This window comes from Hakea prostrata, chromosome 3 (genome assembly GCF_041222555.1).
Source record: "Hakea prostrata isolate BN-2017 chromosome 3, UWA_Hpros_2, whole genome shotgun sequence".
NCBI classification, from domain to species: domain Eukaryota; kingdom Viridiplantae; phylum Streptophyta; class Magnoliopsida; order Proteales; family Proteaceae; genus Hakea; species Hakea prostrata.
This window is the reverse complement of record NC_142602.1, coordinates 1,684,895-1,697,733: the sequence shown is the minus strand read 5'-3', so window position 1 is coordinate 1,697,733 and position 12,839 is coordinate 1,684,895. Positions and strand designations below refer to the sequence as shown.

General features: G+C 38.4%; 1 protein-coding gene across 1 annotated transcript; it reads left to right on the top strand.

Annotated features, from left to right (window-relative positions):
• Positions 1–3,733: 3,733 nt before the first annotated feature.
• Positions 3,734–12,051, top strand: LOC149019881 (ATP-dependent Clp protease ATP-binding subunit ClpA homolog CD4B, chloroplastic). The gene is made up of 10 exons (XM_089147883.1): positions 3,734–3,954; positions 4,953–5,553; positions 5,909–6,024; positions 6,114–6,236; positions 6,333–6,518; positions 6,754–6,969; positions 8,681–8,898; positions 9,977–10,052; positions 10,143–10,232; positions 10,504–12,051. Exons 2-10 carry the CDS (start codon positions 4,989–4,991, stop codon positions 11,671–11,673), a joined length of 2,760 nt encoding a protein of 919 aa, XP_089004009.1. The 5' UTR covers positions 3,734–3,954; positions 4,953–4,988; the 3' UTR covers positions 11,674–12,051.
• Positions 12,052–12,839: the final 788 nt, after the last annotated feature.

Below are 12,839 nucleotides of genomic sequence, written 5' to 3'. Positions count from 1 at the left end.
TGATACGAAAACTCTACAATAGGATAGACAAAGTGTTATCTTAAAATTAAACAACCACCCGTTTTAATGTTTTAATTCGATTATATATTTTTGAATCAGGATATTCGACATTTTCAAGCTTTGTCTTACTTAGGAATAAATTCATTTAAAATACAATTTAACATTTTTTTTTTTTTTTTTTTGTGTTTTTTCAGAGATTTAACAATTTGAATAGTGAGAAAGAATAACCAGTTGGAACTTATAGATTAAATTTAGGGTTGTTATTCCTATAAATTATAAAATAATAAAGAAAAAAGAAAAAGTTGGGTTAAAAAGTTTTATTGCTAGTCTGCTGCCTAAGCTCTAAAATGGGGTCGATGAATGATAATGATTTGACTTTATTCCACCTTACCTTACTTTTTTTTCTCCACAAAGAAGAATAATATGATGGTTTTGACTCAAATGTTCTCCCAATGATTCGTGATATTAGAATTAAATTAGTCAAATCTGTCGGTTTAGCTTGAAATTGGTATTGGTCGATTTCGATTTCGACATTTCTAAAAGTATCAAATTATTGGATTTCTACTGAATTAATGGGTTTTCTGATCTGATAGCTATCCTATGGATTTTATGGAATCGGTTTGTTTGAATTCCATTACAAAAAATGCAAGAAAGATTGGAATCGGTAAGAACCGATTCGGACCCAGGTCCAACCTCGAATGGAATTCGTTATGTACGAATTAACAAACCCACCACAAAAAGATAACCACGCGAGATTTCATTGATCCCGTGATTACTGCACTTTGTGCGGCTTTTCAAGCTCTTGTGGATTTCTGTTGAGTATTTAATTAGGAGAATAATCTGCAATCCTGCATAATTAATTATGCTTAAAATTGTCACAAACAAAGTGAAAGTAGGTTTTTTTTTTTTTTTTTTGGGGTAGAAAACAAAGTGAAAGTTAAGATGGGCTGATTAATGTAAAGGAAAGAGAAGCCAAAAGGGTATTCAATTATTCATTCCTTCATACTTAATGTCATTCTCAATCTGGTTGCTCTTTTTATGTGCTTGATTGATGGATTGAAAGGCATATAATTACTTAATTAATCGTTATTTCCAAGGTACTCATGAATTCATCGGAAAGATGGTGGAATTGGTCTAGTGTGGTGATGGTGATCACTAAGACCCACTATTTATGAGGGCAGACTTGAATGTTGCACATTAAATGAGCAACACTTGTTGTCAACTGTCAAGATTGAAATATTTGTCTCGACCGTTGGCAGCACAATGTTGTGCATTAAGAACCCCTATTTATGTCCATGTTAGGATTGATATTATGGTATTGGATTTTAGATTTTGGTCGATCGATGTGTATCAACTTGAATCAGTTAATATTATCTACAAATCTTGTTAAACTTTCTAATTAAGAAATGATTCTTACACAAAAAAGGAAAAATAAATAGAATGATTATCCTATCCTCAACTTTTTTTTGGTAAACCTATCCTCAACTTGATGTCAATTCTAAGTATAATAGGAAGGGATTGAGGGCCACGCTAATTGGTTGCCTATGCTACAAGTAAGGTAAATATTATTATAAAAAAGGAGAAAGCAAACACATTTGTGTACATAAAAGAAACAATTAGTAATGTATGTTAAAGTAACATTTTAGTAGTAGTAGGAGAAGGATATGGAAGTTGTCATTTAATTGAGAATGAGGAGACATGGCTGAGACAAGTATAAAGTGCAGGAGCTGGAGGGTTTTGTTTCTTTTAATCTAAACACAACCAGTGTCCACGGTTTAAGCTGTTCTCTGTTTTTATTATCATCCACATTCCACTAAACATGTATTAGTTGACCCATACCATTCCTAGCTTCCACCATCTTCGCATCATCTCTTTTTGGTCCATAGTTTATATATATTGTTTATACATATATCTTAAGTCATAGACAACCCACCACGCTGGCCTGCAATTCTGTTTGGACAATTTTGTCACCTCTTAGCTTGCATTCTCGATCATTTTTGCACAAATTTAATATGTAGCTTTTCTTTTACAATCACTAAATTTAATCGAATACAGCTCAACCCTTATTAGAAGTCAAGCTCATGCTTTATGTTGAAGGCTAGATCATAACAGAGAATGGAGAAGTTTAAGTCGATCTTAACATCTTGACTTTTTCCCTTTCATCTATAGGTTTGGGCCCAAAATTTTTGAATCATACAATAGGGGTAGAGACCTATTGAAATTTGATTTTTTTTTTCTTCTTCCCTTTTTCTGGTGATCATCATCATTATGTGTGATAAGGATGCATTAGAGAAGCACATTGTTCTCTCTTGACAGAGAGACGATCTAAATTCTATTAGCGATAGGCTTAGCTTGGACTTAAGGCAAGTTTATTTGTTGGATGATTCAAAATCACTTAGATTTGCTAAGGTTTAGCCCAATTAATCATTGAACTATTCAATGTGATTTTAAGCAATGGGATCGCCCATCTTAGTCGAGATTTCAATCTTAACCAATATCTTGATTTGACGGCCCACGATATCGTTGAATCGTTCAACCCATTTATTCAAAACCAAAATCACTTGCAAGGGAAAAAAAGTTCCTTCTGACGATCATATTCATATGTAAATCTTCACACGCAAAGACATAAATGTGGAGGACATTCACCAGTCAGCAATCTCCCCCGGAACATTTCTCAAGGTGATGGGTTTTTTTTTTTTTTGGGTGTCTTTTTTCTTTTTTGGTTAAGACACTCAAGATAGTAGTTGGACTTGGACATTGTGCGAAGGAAACATTTTACATAAAGTTAGAGGCCCAAGTTCATAGTCCAATCAAGGTATATCCTGGGCCCGAAAATTTGAATTTGAGCAGCAGTCCAGCCCAACCCATTCTTAGAACCCAACAATTTTGACTGGGTTGAGCTTCGGCTGTGTATATTGTGCCCAATGATCTGGGCTTGTGCTTGGGCTCGAGATTTGATGGTGATCGATCTTCTTGGTTTGCTGATAGGCATTTGGTCACCCAAGTGTCCGGAAGAGGAATATTAGTGCCAATGGTGGATTAGTAGAGCGGTTAAAACCCAGCCTCCCCCGGGGGGGGGCCGGGGGGCCCCCCCCCCCCCGCGCCCCCAATAAAAACCCACCCCCCCCCACAAAAAAAAAAAAAACAAAAAAAAAAAAAAAAAAAAGAAAAAAAAAAGAGAGGAATATTAGCGTGAGAACTCACGCCACCAATCTACCTTATTTGCTCCATTTACGGTTAGTTGATCACTTGATTTGATTGATAGTCAAAAGATCATTTATGTTAGTTAACTAATTGAGTGATTTATAATTTTTTTTTCAATTGATTATAAATATATTTATATTTTTTTATATGGAAAAAAACCCAAAAGAACATCCAAATATCTAATCTGAAAACTGACTTGTTCCGTGTCTCAACCAATTAAAATCCTGGGTATGGGATCAAACTTACCAAGGAAGCGAGATGTCCTAAGCGGCATCACGGTTCATTCTGCTACGTGTCGGCAAGTGATTGGATTTGTCGACAAATTAGGGTAAGAATACAAGATTCAAGAAGGACTCATGGAAGAAGAAATATCTTATTGTCGTTGGTTTAAAATGAAAAATCCCTACAAAAAATCAAAATAGATAAATGATCGAAATTACCGAAAAACCCTCCCTACCCATATCAAAAGTCAAGAATATCGCGAATGATTGGGTGAGGTGCCGTGCATGAATCGTCCGCTCCCTAGAAGTTACGGTGAACAAACTTCCACAACTCTCCATCCTTGTTCGTCCCACACTTAAATACAGCTCCACTTCATTTTACAAGGCGGTCGGAGGCTTCCCTATCTTCTTCTCCGTCTCTCCGTCTCTCCGTCTCTCCGTCTCTGTTGATGAGAAGAGGCTCTAGTATCCTCTTCTGCTGAGAGGATTTTTTTCTTTCGTTTAGTTGTTTGAATTTGGGGGTTTACAGGTGAGTTCTACTGTTTCTTGCATCTTTTCATTTCTTTGTTTCTAGGGCTTTCGTAAACGTATAATAAGAATTAGTACTTTTCTTGATTTTCTCTCTGTATCTAGCTGGAATTTCGTTTCGCTAACATATCATGAATCTAATTTTAAAATTCTTGGTTTTAAGGTGTCCGATTGCATGATTGTATGTTTTTCAGATCGATTATCGTGTTTTACCCAAATTGTATGCTTGAGATAAGAGTCGTCGTTATCATGTTTATTGTTTTCTAAGCTAAGCATTTTGGAAGTACTGCTCCTTGGACGAATAATGTTTTACTAGCCAAGCATGGTATTGGATTGACACAGCTAACTCGTGCTTCTGACAAGTATGTTGTATAGATGGAGATTTGGATTTCTGTAGCCCACCCTTATGTTTGTTCGACATTTTGCTTCTTCGAGTTTTTTTGGGGGCAGTATGCATCGTCATGAGAGTCGACAGTATCCAGCCTTCGGTAGAAAGTTTTTGGGATTTGCATATGTTTAATTTCTTGGCTTCTGGGGGTGTGTATGTTACCATTTGTAGCATGATGCAAATTCAGAAACTGTGGAAGTGTTCTCATAATCGGATGCCTTTTAGCTTGTTGCAGTTTTATGTTTACCTGTTTATCTAGACCTTTGATGCGAGCTTAGGTATTGCTTGTCGATGTTTGGAAGTTAATTTATATCCTTTGTAAATGGAATACTTGCATGTAGCTTTATATGCGACCTTCTTGATGTAGGGTAAGAGATACTCGGTATGCAATTTTCCCTGGAGACTCAATGATATCATTAATTTGTCTTTCTTCCTCATATGTCACACCAGACAGAGTCTAATTTGATTTTCTTTTGTGTGTGTGTTTTATTTATTTATTATTATGATTTTTTTTTTTGGGGGGGGGTGTGGGTGTGTGTTGGGGCTTGGGCTTGTCATTTTGTGTTTGCTTTTATATGATTATCACCATTATGGGTGTTACTTGCGTGCAGGTATACTTTTAGGTCATCTTATTGGTACCGGAAATTATGGCTAGGGCCCTGCTTCAGTCGATGAACTTTCCTTCTGCAGTTTATGGAGAGAGAAATGGCAAACTTCGAGGATCTTGCAAGACTAGGAGGACTGTGAAAATGATGTGTAACATGCAAGCTCCTTCCATTAGGCTGCATGGTTTTTCAGGCTTGCAAAGATCAAATGCTTTATACTACATGGGAAGGTCCGACTGTAACTTCCATGCCAAGATAGCTGCTGCTATCTCTGTTCCACGAGGGAAGGCTAGTCGAGGAGTGGCTGTTGCAATGTTTGAACGTTTTACTGAGAAGGCTATTAAAGTTATTATGCTTGCCCAAGAGGAGGCAAGGCGACTTGGACACAATTTTGTTGGGACCGAACAAATTCTATTGGGTCTTATTGGTGAAGGCACTGGTATTGCTGCAAAGGTTTTGAAATCAATGGGCATCAATTTGAAGGATGCCCGTGTGGAAGTGGAGAAGATTATTGGTAGGGGTAGTGGATTCGTTGCAGTGGAGATACCATTTACTCCTCGTGCAAAGCGTGTACTAGAACTTTCCTTGGAGGAAGCACGACAACTGGGTAACTTACTGAACTTCGCCCAAAAGATGATTATTGAACTTCATTATAGATAAACTACAAATTTATTACCTGTCTTAAGTTATTGGTTACCTATCCCTGTTCGTTTTATGGCTTTAGCAAGCCTTTGAATCAACTTCCTCTGGATGGGAGTGCACAAGGTTAATGTATGCAACCTTTTGAGCCAATCATTATCTGGATGAGATTGTTAGGTTTATTTATCTCTTTTTCTTACTTCCAGTTTACTTTCTTACCTTACTACATAGCTGTTACTTACAGGTTGTTCCTTAATTTCTGTGAATTTCCTTACAAGTAAATTAGAGCCTAATTGGTATTATCTTAATGTTAAACATCTCAGGGCATAATTATATTGGATCTGAGCACCTTCTTTTGGGATTGCTTCGAGAGGGTGAAGGTGTTGCAGCTCGCGTGCTTGAGAACCTAGGTGCAGACCCAAGTAACATTCGGACACAGGCAAGTGATATGTCCTTTACCTTGTTGTATGCATTTGAATATTGTTTAGGACATTCATCTTAACCAGTAATTGAGTTTGGTGTATGTAGGTTATTCGTATGGTTGGTGAGAGCACAGAAGCTGTTGGTGCTGGGGTTGGTGGTGGAAGTAGTGGAAATAAGATGCCGACGCTTGAAGAGTATGGAACTAACTTGACAAAGATGGCAGAGGAGGTGCATTTTGTTGATATCATTTGTAATACCCATTTGATGGGTCCCATAGTGATCTCCTTTTAGCTGAATTTCCTTACTAATTTTCTCATTTTTTAGGGTAAACTTGATCCTGTTGTTGGAAGGCAACCACAAATAGAACGTGTAACCCAAATTTTGGGTAGACGTACGAAGAACAACCCCTGTCTGATTGGTGAACCAGGTGTTGGAAAAACAGCAATTGCTGAAGGGCTTGCTCAACGGATTGCTAATGGTGATGTTCCGGAAACAATTGAAGGGAAGAAGGTGAGGATTTGTAATCTAATCTAGGTATAAAAACTAGCTTGGATGGAAGTGCAATTATTTTTTTTGTTCTTTATTTTTTTGGGGGGCTCTGGCATGATAAAATGTGTCAAACGAGGCAAATTTTGAAAATATAGGAACAACGTAATATTATTTTAAGTTACATAAGTGGGAATATACAATTATTGTGAAAATATTCATTAGATTGATATGTCAAGGTCTTGCTTTTGCCGTTCAGGTGATTACCCTGGATATGGGCCTTCTTGTTGCTGGTACAAAATATCGTGGAGAGTTTGAGGAAAGGTTAAAGAAGCTGATGGAAGAAATTAAACAAAGTGATGAGATTATACTCTTTATTGATGAAGTTCACACTTTAATTGGTGCTGGAGCTGCAGAAGGTGCAATTGATGCCGCCAATATTTTGAAACCAGCTCTTGCAAGAGGTGAACTGCAGGTAATCGTCACACTTTATGGATGAAATATTATTATCCTTATTGCCTTATTTGCTTCTTTGATTTTGTAGATGATGTTTTAGTGGTTGTAAGCCCAACTCTCTGACGTGATGAGCTGCTTGCTTGGGAAATACACATCAAATGTGGTCTTCCTTCTTTCTTTTTTTTCCCATTTGAAGCCTTTGGTACTGGGCCAGATATTGTTCTTGACTCTTAGTTGCACCTGGCAGGGTATAGCCAGTGCACCACATTCCGGAGTGGCTTGTGACTCATTTGGTGTGTCAATGCTAGATTTAGTTGAATTTCAGATTTCCCAGGTCACTAGTTTAATAGGACCACTTCTGGTCAAATCCTTGTGCTCTAGGCATGGTTTGAAGGGAGGTGAAATGGAATCTAATTCACTGGTACTTTGTTGTGTGCTTATAAGATATCTTTCACTCTGTTAGGGATAGGACAAGGCATTATTACTTGAGTATGTTGTGTTTTGTAGAGTGGAATCGAGTGATACCGGTTCAAATGATTGGGGATACCTGTGGTCTGGTTTCTTTTATGTGCTTTGAATGGGAAAACGGAACTGAAAATTTTGTTTTGATGTCCCATTTTGGAAAGTCATACAAGAGGAGAAGTTGCCATTTAATTTCTGTTGTATTTTATCTTTGTCAGCTATTTATATTTTTTTAAGGATATCTCAACTGGTGGAGGAGGATAAATCCAAAGGAAAAATATCTTTTCTCTTACAGGTTTTGTGCTTTGGTGGCATACAATTATGTATTGTGGCAGAATTATGAAATCTCACGTCCACTGGCCTTATTCTTTTCTTGACGTCTAAGTTACATTTTTTGTCTTCCTTCAGGAATTTTATTAATCTACCAGTTAGTTATGTATTTGTTTCTTCTGGATGCTGATGTTTTGTTTGAAGAAATGTTCATATAAATGGATCTCCAGGGAATTCTTATCATTGCTTTACTCTAGTATTCTCGTCGCAATGCTTCCTTTTGGTATACCTGTTTCTTCAGTAGCTTTCAACTTCATTAAGTACTCCATTTCCTCTTTCCGTTAGGCCTGCTGAAGATATCTTATTGTCAAAATGATTAGTGCCTGATACAACTATTTGATTTATTGTGTTCATAGTAAAAAAAATTATTCAAGCAGATGTGTTTTTAAAGGAACTGTACATATGAAATGGATCTCTAGTAAATTGTCACCCTTTCCTGACTCTGAAAGTTTCTGGTGATGTATCCGTCTTGATCTAGAATTACGAAATTTGAGAATGCTAGTCAATTTGTTCTTTCCAGTGCCTTAGAAGTTAAGATCCGCCATATGCTATATTAATAAATCATTGATCTCCTAGTGTGTCTTCTACTGACATTTCTTTCTAACTCCTCATGGAACATGTTTACACTAACGAATTGATATGTAATAAAGATTCATTGTATACTTTGTTTTAATAAAGTAGTTGATCATATATGCTGATTCTCCACAGTTGTCTTCATAAACTTGTCAGCTGTCAATTTGTTAGTTTGGAATTTTTTCAGACACCCTTTGGTTTCAATTCCCCCCCCCCCCCCCCCCCCCTTCTCCTCTTCTGCCACCTTTTAGTGACTAGCTTTCTCTGATTCTAGATCCAGCATGGTCTATTTAGGTTGTTATAAGCCTGCTTAACAAACAAATCAGAATGTTCGGGATGCTTAAAAAGCATTTTAATTCTTGCAGTGTATTGGTGCCACAACATTAGATGAATACAGAAAGCATATTGAAAAAGACCCAGCTTTGGAAAGACGATTCCAGCCAGTGAAAGTGCCAGAGCCTACTGTTGATGAAACCATACAGATTTTAAAAGGACTTCGAGAGCGTTATGAACTTCACCACAAGCTACGTTACACAGATGAAGCCCTAGTTTCTGCTGCACAGCTGTCATATCAGTACATCAGGTTTGTTATTTAAGTTTCTTCATGTCATCCATCTCAAATGGTATACCTTGTTCTAGGCATTGATTGTTGAAAGGCTGTCTACCTGTTTATCGCCTAACACAGGATTTAAGGGAAAAATGGAATAATAATTTGAAGTAAATTATGTTGTAAATGTTCCTTTCAACTGATGGGATCTATGAGCTGCTGCAAGTTTGCCACTTATTGTGGAAGTGAGCACAGTGTATAACGATCAATGTCAGTGTAATTGATGATAAGGTGGCAGTTACATCTCAAACTTGGAAACACAACTTGCCCCTTCATGGTAACAGCTTGACTTTAACAAGCCTGTTTATTGTCTAGGTTTGCTGAGTGGTGAGCTACGCATGTTTTCACCCAAGATTGGAATAGCTCGATGAACCCACTCATTCTGGACCTTCTGAATTACTCTTAAGCAACTTCTTAAACAAAACAAATGATGAAGGTGCATATTAGAGGTGGTAAGTCGTCATGATACACGATAAATTGAAAGAGTGGTTGGAGGTTGTATGTTGCTCTGATTGCACTGGTAAGAGGGATGATCCAATTCAAATTAAAGAACACACAGGAGCAAGGGAAATTCCAAAATTACTTTGGGAGGAGTGGCGTGTATGATGACAACTTTTATGGCTCTGAACATAGTTGATTTTAAAAGAAGGTAGGTCCGTGTATCTGACCCATTTAGTTGGGGTACATAAGGTTTGAGATGAGTATACATATATGTGTTCCACAAGTTGAATTCCCACCATCCAAGATTCGTGTGTCAAATATGTAAAAACTCATTGTGGTATGCCCACTAGCTAATGCAAGATTGGTTCCTGATTATTAGAACAAGGTTATGCAAGGTTTAGGGTTCTCTAAAGTTTGGACGCCTTGTGATTCGAGTTCTATCCTTGTGTATTGGATCTATTTGTCCCTTCAACGCATAACCAAGGAGCCCCAATATCATGCTATTATTCAATATAGTTACCTCATTCTTTGTTAATTTATGTTGTATTAGAGTGAACTTGATTGTTGAAGCCCTGTTTTATGTTCTGATATGAATCTTCTCTTGTTTTTGTAGTGATCGCTTCTTGCCTGATAAAGCAATTGATTTAATTGATGAGGCTGGTTCTCGGGTTCGGCTACGTCATGCACAAGTATGTATTGATGGAGTGATCTATTTGAAACCTCTATTAGTTTGCTACTGTTTATTCAGGGTGCAGCATTAATATACTCTCTCTACACAGGTGCCTGAGGAAGCCCGAGAGCTTGAGAAGGAACTGAGGCAGATTACAAAGGAGAAAAATGAAGCAGTTCGCAGCCAAGACTTTGAAAAGGTGCTATTAGATATTTATTTTATAATTTTCAGTTCTGTCAGCGCATTGGGGGGAATATTTTTTGTAATAGTCTCTTGAGCAGATTAAAGTTATTAGAGATGAGGGGAGAAGGAATATGTATTACTTAGATGATAATTCTTCTTCTTGCAGTAAGCCCTGCATGCTTTGCACTACCATATGTTTATACTTCAGAGGATAATTGCCTAGGTTTACTTCTTCGAGCTTTAACTTGAAACTTATTAGTAGGCTGACCATGCTGTGGATTTGACAGGCAGGAGAGTTGCGGGATCGAGAGATGGACCTCAAAACCCAGATAGCAAATATCATAGACAAAGGCAAGGAGAAAAGCAAGGCTGAGAGTGAGGCTGGTGATGTAGGCCCTATTGTGACAGAGGTGGATATTCAGCATATTGTCTCATCCTGGACTGGGATCCCTGTTGAAAAGGTCTCGACTGATGAGTCTGACCGCCTTCTAAAGATGGAAGAGACACTGCACAAGCGGGTCGTTGGGCAGGATGAAGCTGTCAAAGCTATTAGTCGTGCCATCCGTCGAGCTCGTGTTGGGCTTAAAAACCCTAATCGGCCTATTGCTAGCTTCATATTCTCTGGTCCAACTGGTGTAGGGAAGTCTGAACTGGCTAAGGCTTTGGCTGCCTACTACTTTGGTTCTGAGGAGGCCATGATTCGGTTGGATATGAGTGAATTCATGGAGAGACACACAGTTTCCAAGCTTATTGGGTCACCCCCTGGTTATGTTGGATACACTGAAGGTGGGCAGCTCACCGAAGCTGTCCGTCGCCGTCCTTACACTGTCGTCCTCTTTGATGAGATTGAAAAGGCTCACCCTGATGTTTTCAACATGATGCTTCAGATTTTGGAAGATGGGAGGCTGACAGACAGCAAGGGCCGGACTGTGGATTTTAAGAACACACTCCTAATAATGACATCCAATGTGGGTAGTAGTGTGATTGAGAAGGGAGGTCGTAGAATCGGGTTTGATCTTGATTATGATGAGAAGGACAGCAGCTACAATCGGATAAAGAGCCTAGTGACTGAGGAGCTCAAACAGTACTTCAGACCAGAGTTCTTGAACAGGTTGGATGAAATGATTGTCTTCCGACAGCTGACGAAATTGGAGGTGAAGGAGATTGCGGACATTATGTTGAAGGAAGTCTTTGATCGACTGCAGGCCAAGAACATAGAGCTTCAGGTGACAGAGAGGTTTAGGGACAGAGTGGTAGATGAAGGTTATAGCCCAAGTTATGGTGCAAGACCATTGAGAAGAGCAATAATGAGATTGTTGGAGGATAGTATGGCTGAGAAGATGCTTTCAGGAGAGATAAAGGAGGGAGATTCGGTTATTGTTGATGTCGATGGCGATGGAAATGTAACCGTGCTGAATGGAAGCAGTGGAGCTCCCGAACCTTCTCTCCCTGTGTAATCCGCCAATATTCATCTCCAAAACTGTGCCGTCTTTATCATGTTTCTCTTGGAAAGAATTCTTCTGCTGGTGGACACTGGACACTGGACACTGAAACGTATTATGGTAGGTAGATGCTCAAATTTGTAAGGTGTTTCTAGTAAAAAACCAGGTAGTGTCCTTAGGAGGATGTAATATATACTGTTTCATCATGGGGGGCCTCTCGACAAAGAGTAACACGTAGACGAGAGATGAAATTTAGGATGTGTGTGTCAAGTCAAATACGCGCTTCGGTTTGCAGATTTTCATCCTTTACACCCGAAGGTTGTTTTTGCAGTTGATCTGATTGATGAATGATACACACATATTGGTGCAATCCAAGCCTGTTCTGGTTTTAAAGAGGTTTTTGAACTATTTGTCTCTCAACTCTGTGTTTTTTCAGAGGGAAGAGTTCATGGTGGTGTCTGTGCTTACTCAACAAACACTCAGGTTACCTGCTGTATCTTTGTTATTGGCCCTGCAAGAGGTGATCTTCACCAAATAGGAAAAACGACTGTCGTGAGTTCCCACGTGTGGATTCTCTGTACTACGGTGAATGCGGGTGTAGTGTGTGTGTGGCATGCCTCTGGATTGTGGATTGTTGCCCCGACAAGTAAATATTTGGACGTCCATTGTCATGCTCTCCGAGTAGTGCAGGCAATGTCTCAATGTTTTTTTTTGTTTTTTTGGTAGACGATGTCTCAATGTTAATTCGTTATCTTTTAGGGGAGAGAATTGATAGCGGGAGAAATGGGTATATAAATTTGTTGAAGCAGTTACAAATCCCTTAAATATCTCAACTTCATAGCATTGCTTGGGATGATCAAGATTTTACACAGATCTGAAAGTTTTGCAAAATTTTTACATCTGAATACCAATTTAAGTGAGGTTTTGGGCAAAACCTACAATTTCAATGTGTTTGTTACTTTGTTGGCATCAAAGTGGGCTATACATCAAATTTGGCTCAAAATAAACTAAAATACCCCTTAAATTTGGGGGGTCAAAATTTGGCTGAAACTTGCCAATATTTTGCCGAAACTTCACACCTGGCCTCTAAGGGATGGGTATTGGATCCAGTTATATGTGATTTTCTTCACTTCTTCACTTAACCCATGTAGTTATATCCTATTTGATAAGTAAGAGTAGAG

Coding starts and splice junctions, on each gene's coding strand:
- LOC149019881 (XM_089147883.1), top strand. CDS start 4,989: ATGGCTAGGGCCCTGCTTCAGTCGATGAACTTTCCTTCTGCAGTTTAT. Junction 5,554..5,908: donor GGAGGAAGCACGACAACTGG/GTAACTTACTGA, acceptor TAAACATCTCAG/GGCATAATTATATTGGATCT. Junction 6,970..8,680: donor TTGCAAGAGGTGAACTGCAG/GTAATCGTCACA, acceptor TAATTCTTGCAG/TGTATTGGTGCCACAACATT.